Source organism: Penaeus chinensis, chromosome 36 (assembly GCF_019202785.1).
Source record: "Penaeus chinensis breed Huanghai No. 1 chromosome 36, ASM1920278v2, whole genome shotgun sequence".
NCBI lineage: Eukaryota > Metazoa > Arthropoda > Malacostraca > Decapoda > Penaeidae > Penaeus > Penaeus chinensis.
Genome location: NC_061854.1, coordinates 22,066,643 through 22,078,923, shown reverse-complemented (window position 1 = coordinate 22,078,923; position 12,281 = coordinate 22,066,643). Strand labels below are relative to the sequence as shown.

Sequence of the window (12,281 nt, the reverse complement as noted above, 5' to 3'; positions counted from 1 at the left end):
TTCCCTGGCTCTCCGTCGTGGTGGCTCCACTCTCTCTCCGCTCACTCCTCTTCGTCTGGACTCGCGCAGGTACCGGCATGGCAGGTCCGCGTCGGTCTTGATCTGTACTATCTGGAATCCCTGTGGTGATGCTGTCTCCTGGTACCGGGTTGGGACTCTGCTCCTCGTCCGGTCGCCCTCGCCTTGGCCTCTGTGGGCCTCTCTCCGGTCGCCCCGGGTCTCTCATCTCTCTCTCTCTGGTCTCCGACTCTCTCACCTTCCTCACTCCCTTCTCACTCCCAGTCTCTCTCGCTCACACTTCATGCCCCCTCCGAGTTTCATCTTTGCCTGGGCTTCTCCGTTGCCCTACCATCTCCTCGGCCTCCTCTCTGGCGTCCTCCGTGCCCCCATGGTTGGGTGTCCGTGTTCTTCGTTCTCACGGCGGTTTGTCCTTCTCTCTCTCCCTTCCGTCTCCGTCCTTTTCGGGCACACCTCCGGCACCTCCACTCCTCCCTCACCTTCTCAATTCCCTCTCCTCCTTCATCCTCCTGACAACACGTTCTATCTCTCTACTCTGTTCCTACTCTCTCTTCCTCGCTCTAGCGACCTTCCGGTCTCTCCGTGCCCTGTTGGCGCGGCCGTTTGTAGGCTTGGGTGCTTCCTGCAGTTTCTCGGGTCGACTCGAGCCGGGACTCTTCGTCACTGGGCCCTCCTCTCGGGGTTGCTTCCGCTCTCTTAGCACTTTCTCCCTGGTCTTCTTCATCTGGTCGTCACACACCGGTTCCGGCTATCTCCTCCCTCCCTTCGCATTCTCCACATACTCTCTTTACGTCTTCTTTCGCCAGCTTCCTTTACTTCGGTCCTTCTTACACAAGCCTGTGCTTGTCTCTTCCTCTACGTGTGGTTTTATACCTCGCGTCGTCTCTCGTTCTCTCGGTCCTGCCGACTGCTCTTCTCCGCGGAATCCGGCCCTGTCTTTTTTGAATTTTTGGGGTAGTTGATTTGTTGTTGATTTATGGTGGGTAGGTTGGAGTTTTATTGATATTATGATGGTGGGATTATTGGGTTGGTTTTGGGTTGGTGGTGGTGGTTATTGGTTGGGATGGGTGTGTGATTTATTAGATAGAGGGATATGTATATTTGAATATAGGTTTTTGGGCTTGGGGGGGGGTTGGGTGAGTTTTTGTGGGGGGGGGGGGGGGGGGTGGGGGGGGGGTGTGAGGGGGGGTGTGGGGGGGGTGGTGTTGTGGTGTGGTGGGGGGGTTTGGTGTTGGTGGGTATGTCAAACATTATAGGTCAGCTCAGCCTCTCTCTGCTCTCATCTCTAACACACCTCTCGGCTGGCTCTCTCATCATTCGATCTCATCGTCACTCTCTCCACTCTCGTCTCTCCCTCTCTCACGTCGCCCTCTCACTCCTCGAGCGGTCTTCGTCTCGCTCGCCCCTAACCTTCTCCCTTTCCCCACTCCCTCTTCCCCCATCCTACTCTTCCTCACGTCTGCCTTCTGTGCCTTTCCTCGGTGAGCGCGGCTTCACTCCCCCTCCACTCTAGAGTTCTCAGCGGGCAAAAATAATCTTTCAACAACGGTTCTCTATTCTCTCCTCTCCTCGCTATCGTCGGGTCCTCTTGCCCTCTCGTGTCTGTGGGGGCCCCCGCTTCGGACAGGCGGTCTTAGGACTGCTCTCCTCCTCTCTCTCGAGCAGTCTTTCTCTCTCTCTCTCGGTCATCTCACACTGCGAGCGACTCGGAGCTCGTCTCATCGTCGGGACTCGTTCTCGTTCGCGCTCTATGTCGTCATCCGGATCTCTCGCTCTTCATCTCTGGTGGATGGGGGTGGGAAAAGTCCCTCTTATAGTATGAGTGTTGCAACAGTGGGTGAACCACAGCAAGACGTCTAGGCACCATTGCTATTCAGACTCACCAACTGCGCGTGTTCGCTGCTCGGGCGACGTATTTCCTCATCCGCCTCTTACTGGAAACACGGACGACCTCTGTGACATCTACCTGCAATCGCTCATCAGCGCGAGACAAATACTTCGCGCGGCTGGCACAATGTGATCACAGGATAACTATGACTCTCACTAATGATTCTAGGCGTCATAAGTTCTATTTTGAGCGACATCGAGATCGTCGAACTCTTTACTCAGACATTGTCAGTGATCATGGACGGAAGCAGCGAGTTGATGTAGATACAAAGTTGCTCGATCGTGACCTTACAAATGGCTGAATAAGCGGCGACGGCATTGCACTGAGTCTTGAGAGAAACTAGTGAATCAAGTGGAGAAGTTAACATAGGAATGTCTTGAGGGGATTTAGGTTATACTAGTCAGCAAGCAATAAGCTGGCGCTATCTAAGGAGTGTAGGGTCTGGTAGATACAACAAGCGATAGGGCAGGTGGCTAGTAGACGAGAGGGGGGAGTGGGGGGGGGGGATAGGGGGGTGGGTGGAGAGGGATGGGGAGGGGTAGGGGGAGAGTGTATAGAGGTGGTAGACAAGAGCGGATTAGGAGCGAGTAGTATGGAGGCATAGCAGTAGCTATGGTTGTTAGGTGTGACAACAGGGGTTGAGCAGGAGCAGTTGGTGATAGAGGATTAGTAATAGGATATATGTTGTGTCGTGAAGCAGTGAGTCTGGTTTATAGGTATTTAAAGGTTATTATGTTAGTTGTATCTCAGTCTTGAAACGGTAGACGAGAGAGGAAAATGACAGCAGCAGAGAAGAGGAGTCGTAAGTAGTGGTAAGGAGGAGGAGAGGAGGAGGAGGAGAGGAGGAGGATGAAGGAGGAGGAGGAGGAGAGGAGGAGAAGGAGAGGGTGAGAGTGAGGAGGAGGGGGAGGAGGAGGAGGAGGAGGAGGAGGAGGAGAGGAGGAGGAGGAGGAGGAGGAGGGGGAGGAGGAGGAGGAAGTGGAGGAGGAAGAGGAGGAAGAGGGGGAAGAGGAAGAGGAAGTGGAAGAGGAAGAGGAGGAGGAGGAGGGGGGAGAGGAAGAGGAAGAGGAAGAGGAAGAGGAAGGGGAAGAGGAAGGGGAAGAGGAAGAGGAAGTGGAAGAGGAAGAGGAGGAGGAAGGGGAAGAGGAAGAGGAAGAGGAAGAGGAAGAGGAAGAGGAGGAGGAAGGGAAAGAGGAAGAGGAAGAGGAAGAGGAAGAGGAGGAGGAGGAGGAGGAGGGGGAGGAAGAGGAAGAGGAAGAGGAGGAGGAGGAGGAGGAGGGGGAGGGGAGGAGGAGGAGGGGGAAGAGGAAGAGAAAGAGGAAGAGGAAGAAGAAGAAGAAGAAGAGGAAGTGGAAGGAGGAGAAGGAGGAGAAGGAGGAGGAGGAGGAGGAGGAGGAGGAGGAGGAGGAGGAGGAGGAGGAGGAGGAGGAGGAGGAGGAGGAGGAGGAGAAGGAAGAGGAAGGTTAAGAGGAAAAGGAAGAGGTAGAGGAGGAAGAATAATAATAAGGAATGATAAGGAGGAAGACAAAGACGATAGTTACAAAATCAGATGAAAGGGAAATGAAACAGAATTTGAAAGGAACGAAGTGGAAAAAAAATTGAGTAAATGTTGATGATGTTAATGTTAATGTTAATGTTAATGTTAATGTTAACGTTAATGTTGATGTTGATGTTGATGTAATGTTAATGTTAATGTTAATGTTGATGTTGATGTTGATGTTAATGTTAATGTTAATGTTGATGTTGATGTTGATGTTGATGTTGATGTAATGTTAATGTTAATGTTAATGTTGATGTTGATGTTAATGTTAATGTTAATGTTAATGTTAATGTTAACGTTAACGTTAATGTTAATGTTAATGTTAATGTTAATGTTAATGTTAATGTTAATGTTAATGTTAATGTTCAAGTTCATGTTCATGTTCATGTTCATGTTAATGTTAATGTAAATGTAAATGTTGATGATGTTGATGTCAATGTTAATGTTAATGTTGATGAAGGGGAAGGCAGCCAGTAGACGGGAAAGGAACGTTCTGTGTCAGGGGTTCCTGTGAGAAAGACAGCGAGAGGAGCCCTATTCACAACCAGGGTTTGCGGCCTAGCTTGTCCCTACGCCTTTCTCGTGCCGTTGGGGACGTGAGAAAATAATTATCATGAATGGCACTCTTTGTGACTAAGGGAGAGGGAGAGAGTGAAGGAGGATGAGAGATAAAAACATGAGAGAGAGAAATATAGAGATAGATTGAGAGAGAGAGAGAGAGAGAGAGAGAGAGAGAGAGAGAGAGAGAGAGAGAGAGAGAGAGAGAGAGAGAGAGAGAGAGGAGAGGAGAGGAGAGAGAGGAGAGGAGAGGAGAGGAGAGGAGAGGAGAGGAGAGGAGAGGAGACGAGAGGAGAGAGGAGAGGAGACGAGAGGAGAGGAGAGAAGAAAGGGGAGAATAGGGTAGAGACAAAAGAAAGAGAAGAGCAGAGAAAGGGAGAGGCGGGAGAAAGAGAAAGGAAAGAAAAAGAGTAACAGGAGATAAAAGGATAGAAGGGAGAGACATGAGAGAGAGGAGGGAAGAGAAAGGGAGGGATAGGAGAAAGAGGTAAGGGAAGAAATAAAAGAAAAGGGAAGAGAGAAAAGGAAAGGCAAGAGAAAGAGAAGGGGAGAAAGGGAAAGATACGAGAGGAGAGGAGGAAAGGCGAGAGACAAGAGAGATAGGAAAGGAGACAAAGGAGAGCCAAGGGAAAGGAGAAAAAATGAGAGGCAAGAAAAAGAGAACAGGAGAAGGGGAGAGATAGGAGAGAAGAGGAGAGCAGTGGAAAGACAAGAGAGAGAGAGGAGAGGAGAGAAGGAAGAGACAAGGATGAGAAGAGAGGAGCGAGGGGGGTAGACAAGAGAGAGAGGAAATGAGAGAGGAGAGGAGAATGGAGAGACAAGAGAAAGAGGAGAGGAGAATGGAGAGACAGGAGAGAGAGGAGAGGAGAAGGGAGAGACAGGAGAGAGACGAGAGGAGAGAGGAAATGAGAATGAAGAGACAAGAGAGAGAGGAGAGGAGAAGGGAGAGACAGGAGAGAGAGGAGAGGAGAAAGGAGAAAGGAGAGACGAGAGAGAGAGGAGACGAGAAATGAGCGACAAGAGAGAGAGGAGAGGAGAAAGGAGAGACAAGAGAGAGAGGAGAGGAGAAAGGAGAGACAGGAGAGAGAGAAGAGGAGAAGGGAGAGACAGGAGAGAGAGGAGAGGAGAAATGAGCGACAAGAGAGAGAGGAGAGGAGAAAGGAGAGACAAGAGAGAGAGGAGAGGAGAAAGGAGAGACAGGAGAGAGAGGAGAGGAGAAAGGAGAGACAAGAGAGAGAGGAGAGGAGAAGGGAGAGACAGGAGAGAGAGGAGAGGAGAGACGGGGGAGGCGAGACTGGGCAGCGGGTTCGGGCTTCTGAGAATCGACACGCAAAGAATTCTGGGTAAACTGGCATCCTTCCTTCCCCTCCTTTCACTCCTGATCCTCCCTTTCTTATTTCTCCCTCTTTATCGCCTTCTATTTACCCTTCCTCTTTCCGTATCCTACTTATCTATCAGCATCTTATCCACAAGGAAATCCACTTCAGTCCATCTGTTCAGCCACTTTAGGCATCCGCAGTTCCGTGTTGATGACGATAGTGATGGGGATTGTAATGGTAATAGTGGTGGTGATAATATTGTTGGTGGTGGTGGTGGTGATGATGATGGTGATGATAGTGATGATGATGATGATGATGATGATGATGATGATGATGATGATGATGATGGTGATGATGATGATGGTGGTGGTGGTGATGGTGGTGATGATGCTTTTGCTGCTGCTGCTGATAATGATGGTGGTGATGATGATGGTGATGATGATGGTGATGATGCTGGTGATGATGCTGGTGATGCTGCTGCTGCTGCTGATGATGATGATGATGGTGATGATGATGATGGTGATGATGATTATGAAGATGAAGATGGTGATGATGATTATGAAGATGAAGATGGTGATGGTGATAGTGATGGTGATGATAATGGTGATGATGGTGATGATGATTATGGTGATAATGATGGTCATGATGGTGGTGATAGTGATGATGATGATGGTGAAGATGATGATGATGGTGATAATGATGGTTATAGTGATGGTGATGATGATGGTGATAGTGATGATGATGGTGGTGGTGATGATGATGGTGATGATGATGAATGATGATAATGATGATGATGATGATAATGGTGGTGGTGATTATGATGATGATGATGGTGGTGATGGTGGGGTGATGGTGATGGTGGTGATGATGGTGATGATGATGATTATGATGATGTTTGATGATATACTGGTGGTGATGATAATGTTATTGACGTTGAAGATGATGAGGATGATAATTGTCCCAGCGACGAAAGGTTAAGTGGGAGCGCGTGGGTGTGGCTTAATTAAGCGTTCATCTGGATCACCATTCAGGCGGTCTAGCGAGCTATTCTTGTAGTTTAAAGATGGCAGGTGTGTTCTCTGAGTACAGGATGTGCTAGGAGATGTGTCGGGTGGGATGTGGTTTGTTGGTCAATTATCATTGGGAGTCCCGTGGTATTAATTAACAGCTCGTGCTTTGTGTGGGGGCGTGTCCGGACTGTTTGGGGGGGATAGCTCCGTCCGCGGCTCTGCTGGACTCTGACTTGCATTTGACTTATTCAGGTCAGTTTATGTTGAAGCCAGCGTCTAAACTCTTTTTCGATTTTATTTGATCAGTCAGCTTTGCTCGTTTTCCTATGCGTGATTGGGGTGGGTTTTGAGGGGGTTTGGGGGAGGGTTGGTTAGATACAGGGATGTGGAGATGGAAGATCGAGGGGTTGAGTGTGTTCTAGTTTGATCTTCCATTTTATTCTGTCTTGGGCTTTTTAAATCTGACTTGGTTATGGGGGATGGGTTGCGTTAGTTGGGAGTTATGAGCTTGTGGAGGAGTTGGGGGGGGGGTATAGGGAGGGAGTTACTATGGTGCCGAGACTAAACTAGTGAGTGTAGAATGCGAGGTGTGGGGGATTGGGGGGGATCAGATGGGTGGTGGGCTTGAGTGGGGTACGTTTGTTGGTAGGTGGGGGGATGGTTGCGGTAATGTGTGTTTGTGGGGGGTGGCGAGGCGGGGGGGTCTGTGCTGGGTATGGGGGGGGTTGCGTCATGGTGAGTGCGGACGTTTTCCCGTCTGCCTTCCGGTGGCCGTGCCCTTTGCCCTCCACCTCTTCGTCTGCCACCACCAATACCACCGCTGGGCTACAACACACACCTCATCTCTCCTACTATTTGGTCGGGCGGCGGGAACCACACCTTTAACATTACCACTCCGGGGGGGCGGGCGAGGTAGGGGGGTGGGGCGGGGGGGCGGGCTCGGGGGGGCGGGTCAACACCCTCTTCGTGTATTGGTCGCCTCGTCGTCCACTTGTCCCCTCTGTTCTCCTCCACGCGCCGCAGCGGGGGGGGCGGGGGGGGGTAGGGTTTGGTGTGGGGTGGTTTAGGGGGGTTGGTGTGGCGGGTTGGGGTCGGGTACGTGGTGGGTTTTCGGTCATCTGATCGCGTGGGGGGTATTGGTGTCGTTGCTGATGTTCTGCTATTTAGTGTGTAAGGAGGTTGGTAATGGGTGGGTAGGAGTTGTTGAGTTTATTTATGATGCGTTATTCCTCATCTCCTCTCACTCACCCTTAACAAACTAACCTTTACTACAAACATCATGCCATGGCAAGCTAAGGATAGAAATAAGGAAAGGGCGGACGAAAGAGAGGAAAGAGATAAGGGACAGGCGTGCCTCCCTCCCTCAGACTCCCACACCCCACTCCCCATTAATAGTAACTGTTGTCCGACTCTGAAGCAGGCACGTGTCGTCCTCTTAATCATATAATACCCCACCGCAAGGAAAAGAGAGTCGATAGAGGGTGGCGGATAGAAAATGAAGCGGTCAGAATCGCAGGGGGAGGGAAGAAAAGAAACACAAGAGTGAAAGTGGAACTTCATACTCCTTGTCGGGTTCTTACTTCTCCATCTCTACTCTTCTGTGGAGGAGGAGGATGGAGGGGGGGGGTGGAGGGGGCAGGCGGGGGGGGGGAGGGGGGTGGTATGGGGGGGGGGGGGGGGGGGGTGGGGGTTGGGTTTTTGGGGGTGGGGGGGGTCGCCGAGTGTGTTATCTTCGTGTACGGGTGGGGGGGGGGGTGAGGATGGGGCTCTGTGGTGGTGCTCTGGGGGGGGGGGGGGGGGCGGAGGTGGCTATTGTGGGTTGGGGGGCGCGCTGATCCTAGAAGTCACGGGGCTCATATCCGCGCGAAGGGGGCGAGGGGGGGGGTGGGTGGGGGGGGGGTGATATGGGGGTTGAGGTGTTTGGGGGGTGGGAGGGTATTGGGGGGGGGGCTATGGGACAAGTGGGCGGAGGGGGGGGGTGTCGGGCGAACCGGAGTGGTGAGAACGGGGGGGGGCGGATAGGTGGGCCAGATACAGGTCGGACACATGCGATCGCGTTCTCTGATTGACTGTTATTTGTTATGGCATTCCCTCTCCTTTACCCTCCATCTCTGACAAAATGCGCTCCAGCAATCGAATAGGAATCACATGAGCTCTAATACTACGAGCTCCAAGATCGTGCGTCGTCTTGCCACCGAAGAATCATCCATAGCTAGGACAAGAACTGAGTACACTGTCCTATCGTATATTGCTCCTACTTCCTGTCTCATCAATCCATACTTCAAGGACTTATTAGTGCGCTAGAACGCGACCTAGACCTTGACTACATGATATTAGACAGAGATGGACGGAGGGTGGGAAGAGGAAATAAGATAGGGGGAAGGTGACACAGAGTGGCGCGAAGTGAGGTATATCAGAACTAGGGGAAGGAGGACTGCATGTAGAGGGAGAGTAAACACAGGTGACGGTGAATGCAGGGTTCAGGACAAAGGAGAGAACATAAGAGCACAAGAGACAAGAAACACGTGATAAATACAAGAACATCCTACGGCACGAACTGCCAGATCCTCCTCCTCCTCATTTTGATCCCTTTGGTAGCAATCTTTCGTTCTTTTTCTTCTGCACTGACGGAAAGCAGGCTTCGGCACACGCCAGAGGCAGACCTCACCCCATCACTTCTGATTTTCTCTACTCTGTTCGTCGTTATGTGGAGAGAGACGAGCGTCCACAGACGAACAGAGTAATGAGAAGAATCAGTCACGACCTAGACCGCCTCCTCCTCGCAGTAGACGAGACACAACTGGACCACTCGCCTCACTAGAGCAGCACAGACTGAATCTCACTCACAGTGCTGCATACAACTTAAGATGAGAGTGAGGACAAGATGAATTAAACAATAAACTGATTAATAAGAAGAAGGAAGAGGTGGTGAGGAAAAAGCCTAGACGAATTATACTGAGGGCAGGATGAGGATGTACGTGCAGACGGATGTAGATAAGAAGAAAAGAAGAAGACACCCGGCAGTCGCAGTTAGTCGTCAGGATAGTAGGAATAGAGATCTGGAGGCAGTAGTATCGTGATAGTGTCGCCTGTTAAAAGGTTAGACAAAATCGATAAGTCTGAGAGTGAAGAACATGCAGAAAGAGACAAATATATAAGTTGAGAAGACACGTGATGCAGATAGAAGAAGTATATGTAGACAGGAAGTATGAAGAAGTTATAGAATATGAATAATACAATGAGAAGAACTGAATTCATTTGAAATGGTTACAGATATTAGTGATAGAGGTGGTTGGTTTGGGTTAGTTGTTAGGATATCTGACTTGTTGTATTTGTGGGATGGGTGTGGAGGTATAGATTTGGTGGGTAGGGGGGTTGAGGGTGAGGGCGAGTTTGTGGGTTGATATTTGAGGTGATATGAGAGAGTGATGTTTGTAGTTTGGGGGATGGAGGGTAACGGGGGGGGGTATGTGTGGGGGAGTGTGGGAGGGTGGTGTGAAGGCTTATGTGTGTGTGCGTTTTGTTCGCGGCACCCAGGGCTTCGCATCGCGGGAAAAGGAGTGGTCAGCCGCCGACTCGGGGCCTTTCGGGAAAATTCCAAATTTTCTGAAGACTTTTTTTTTAAAAAAAAAAATCGCTTCGACTGTCTTTTCCCCTGCCACGCCCGGACACGGACATTATCATAAAAAGTAGGGGTGGAAAATAAACCACGGAGGAAAAAGAATATTGATGAGATAAAATATATTTTATTTTAAAAAATATATATATATTATAAAAGAAAAAGAGAGGAGAAAAGAAGAGAGAGAGAGAGAAGGGGGGGAGGAGAGAGAAAAGAGGAGAGAGAGAAGAGTGAGAGAGAGAGAGGAGAGAGAGAGAGAGAGAGAGAGAGAGAGGAGAGAGAGAGAGAGAGAGAGAGAAGGGGGATCCGTTTCTCACACTGACCCTTTCCCTTTTACCCCCCCAACCCCCCCCCCCTTCATCCTAATATAAACCCACAAACACGCAAAGCCTCGGCCAACGTTCTTTATTAGCTCCTTGAACCCTTTTCACTCGGGTTCAAACATGAGAAGGATTAAAAGCACTCCCAAGGAAAAACCCCCGCCCCCCCCCCCACCCCCCCCGCCCCCGGCCCCCCACGACATCCCCGGCCTCCGCCTCTAGCATTCGCCCTGAAACCGCCGAAGTCCACTTGAGTGTGTTCTAGAGGGCGAAACACACACACACACACACACACACACACACACACACACACACACACACACACACACACACACTTTTTTTAACACCTTTTAATCGTGATAATTATCATAGTCAAAACCATAAACTTATTATTATTAATAGTAATAGTATTATCACTATCCTCATTACTATTACTATTATCATTACTATTATTATTATTATCATCATTATTATTTTTGTAATTATTATTATCATTGTTATTACATTTATCGTTATCATTATATTACTATTATTATTATCATCGTCGTCATCATTATCCTATAAAAAAATTTGTAGTGAAACTAGTAGTAAAAGCAGGACATTTAAAATATAGTTCGTAAATTTTCATTAGTTGTTTTGTTATAAACTTGTTTTGTTGTTATTGCCGTTATCATCTTATCTTATTTATTTGATAAACATCAAAGTATTCCATCACCATTTTATCTATTACGTTTTTTTACTCTAAGATTTATTTTTAATCTTCCGGTTTCCTCTTTCCTTTCCTCTCCCTTGTTTCCTTTTTAAAACCCCCCCCCCTCCTCCCTATTATCCCTTTTATCTTTTTCTTCTCTCATCTTCCTTTTTTTTAAATTTTCGTATGTGATGTAGGAAGGGGAAAAGGGGAATGGAAAGACGGAAAAGAGAAGAGAGAGGGAGACAAGGAAGAAGAAAAAAGAGGGAGAGATGAGAATGAAAAAAAACAGAGATAAAAAGGGGAAACAGGAGAGGGGAGAAGAAGGGAGAGCGAGAGGCGAGCGGAGCAAGGGGGGGGGGGGGGAGTTGTGGGAGGTCGGCACCCTTTTGATTTCTTCCTGGTGGCGCTGCGAGATTTTACGACCCTGCCCCACGCACACATGCACCACGCACACGCCCCACACACACACACACACACACACACACACCACACCACACACCTCACATCCCGAAGAGAGAGAGAGAGAGAGAGGAGAGAAAGAGGAGAGAGAAAAGGAGAGGAGAGAGAAGAGAGAAGGGCGAGAGAGAGAGAGGAGAAAGAGAGAGAGAGAGAAAGGGGAGAGAGAGAGAGAGAGAGGAGAGAGAGAAAAGAGAAGAGAGAGGAGAAGAAAGAAAGGAGAGAGAGTGAGAGAGAGAGAGAGAGAGAGGGGAGAAGAGAAAAGGGGAGAGAGAAAGCCTATCTAATGAAAAGAAAGTTGAAAACTAAACGAAGTAAAAGTCTCTTCTTCACTTCAACTCCGCCCTTTCAACATGTATGCACAAGACCATATATCACAGTTGTGCTCGCGCTAAAAAAACGTAAACGTGTGTACAATCCTAGTATAACCCGCAACAAAAGTGTAGGTTAAGAAAAAAATATTTTTGGGGCTGCTTTTGCTCTTAATGTTTATGTTTTTTTTTGTTTTTTTGTTTTTTTTGTTTATTTTTGTTGGGGGTTTTTTTTTGTTGTGTTGCGTTGCTGTTGGTTTGTTGTTTGTTTTTTGTTGTTTTCTGTTGATGTTTTTGTTTTTTAATGTTGTTTTTGTTGCCCGCTGGGTTTTTGCTGCTTTTATCTAAACTAACAGTGTTCAGTTAGGAAGATCATGTTTGGGGGAAGAATGGAAGGGAAACGGCGGTGAGGAGGAGGAGGAAGAGAGGAGCCCGGAGAGGAAGAAAAGGAATAAAAAAAAGGGGAGGGGGAAGAGGGAAAGGAGGAGGAGAGGGGGGAAGAGGAGGAGGAGGAGGAGGAGAGGAGGAAGAGGAGGTAAAAGAGGAGG

The 12,281-nt window shown here is 48.9% G+C and overlaps 1 protein-coding gene across 1 annotated transcript; it reads right to left on the bottom strand.

Moving 5' to 3' along the window:
- Positions 1 to 2,123: 2,123 nt before the first annotated feature.
- On the bottom strand, positions 2,124 to 8,442 carry LOC125044860 (protein TRACHEARY ELEMENT DIFFERENTIATION-RELATED 7A-like). Its single transcript, XM_047641822.1, has 4 exons — positions 8,436 to 8,442; positions 7,172 to 7,451; positions 2,475 to 2,611; positions 2,124 to 2,245 (listed from the first exon to the last, which is right to left on the bottom strand). The coding sequence occupies exons 1-4, from the start codon at positions 8,440 to 8,442 to the stop codon at positions 2,124 to 2,126; spliced, it is 546 nt and encodes a 181-aa protein (XP_047497778.1).
- Between the last annotated feature and the right edge of the window lie 3,839 nt (positions 8,443 to 12,281).

Coding starts and splice junctions, on each gene's coding strand:
- LOC125044860 (XM_047641822.1), bottom strand. Junction 2,612..7,171: donor CAAATAGTAGGAGAGATGAG/GTGTGTGTTGTA, acceptor CCTATAAACCAG/ACTCACTGCTTCACGACACA. Junction 2,246..2,474: donor CTCGCTCCTAATCCGCTCTT/GTCTACCACCTC, acceptor TTGATTCACTAG/TTTCTCTCAAGACTCAGTGC.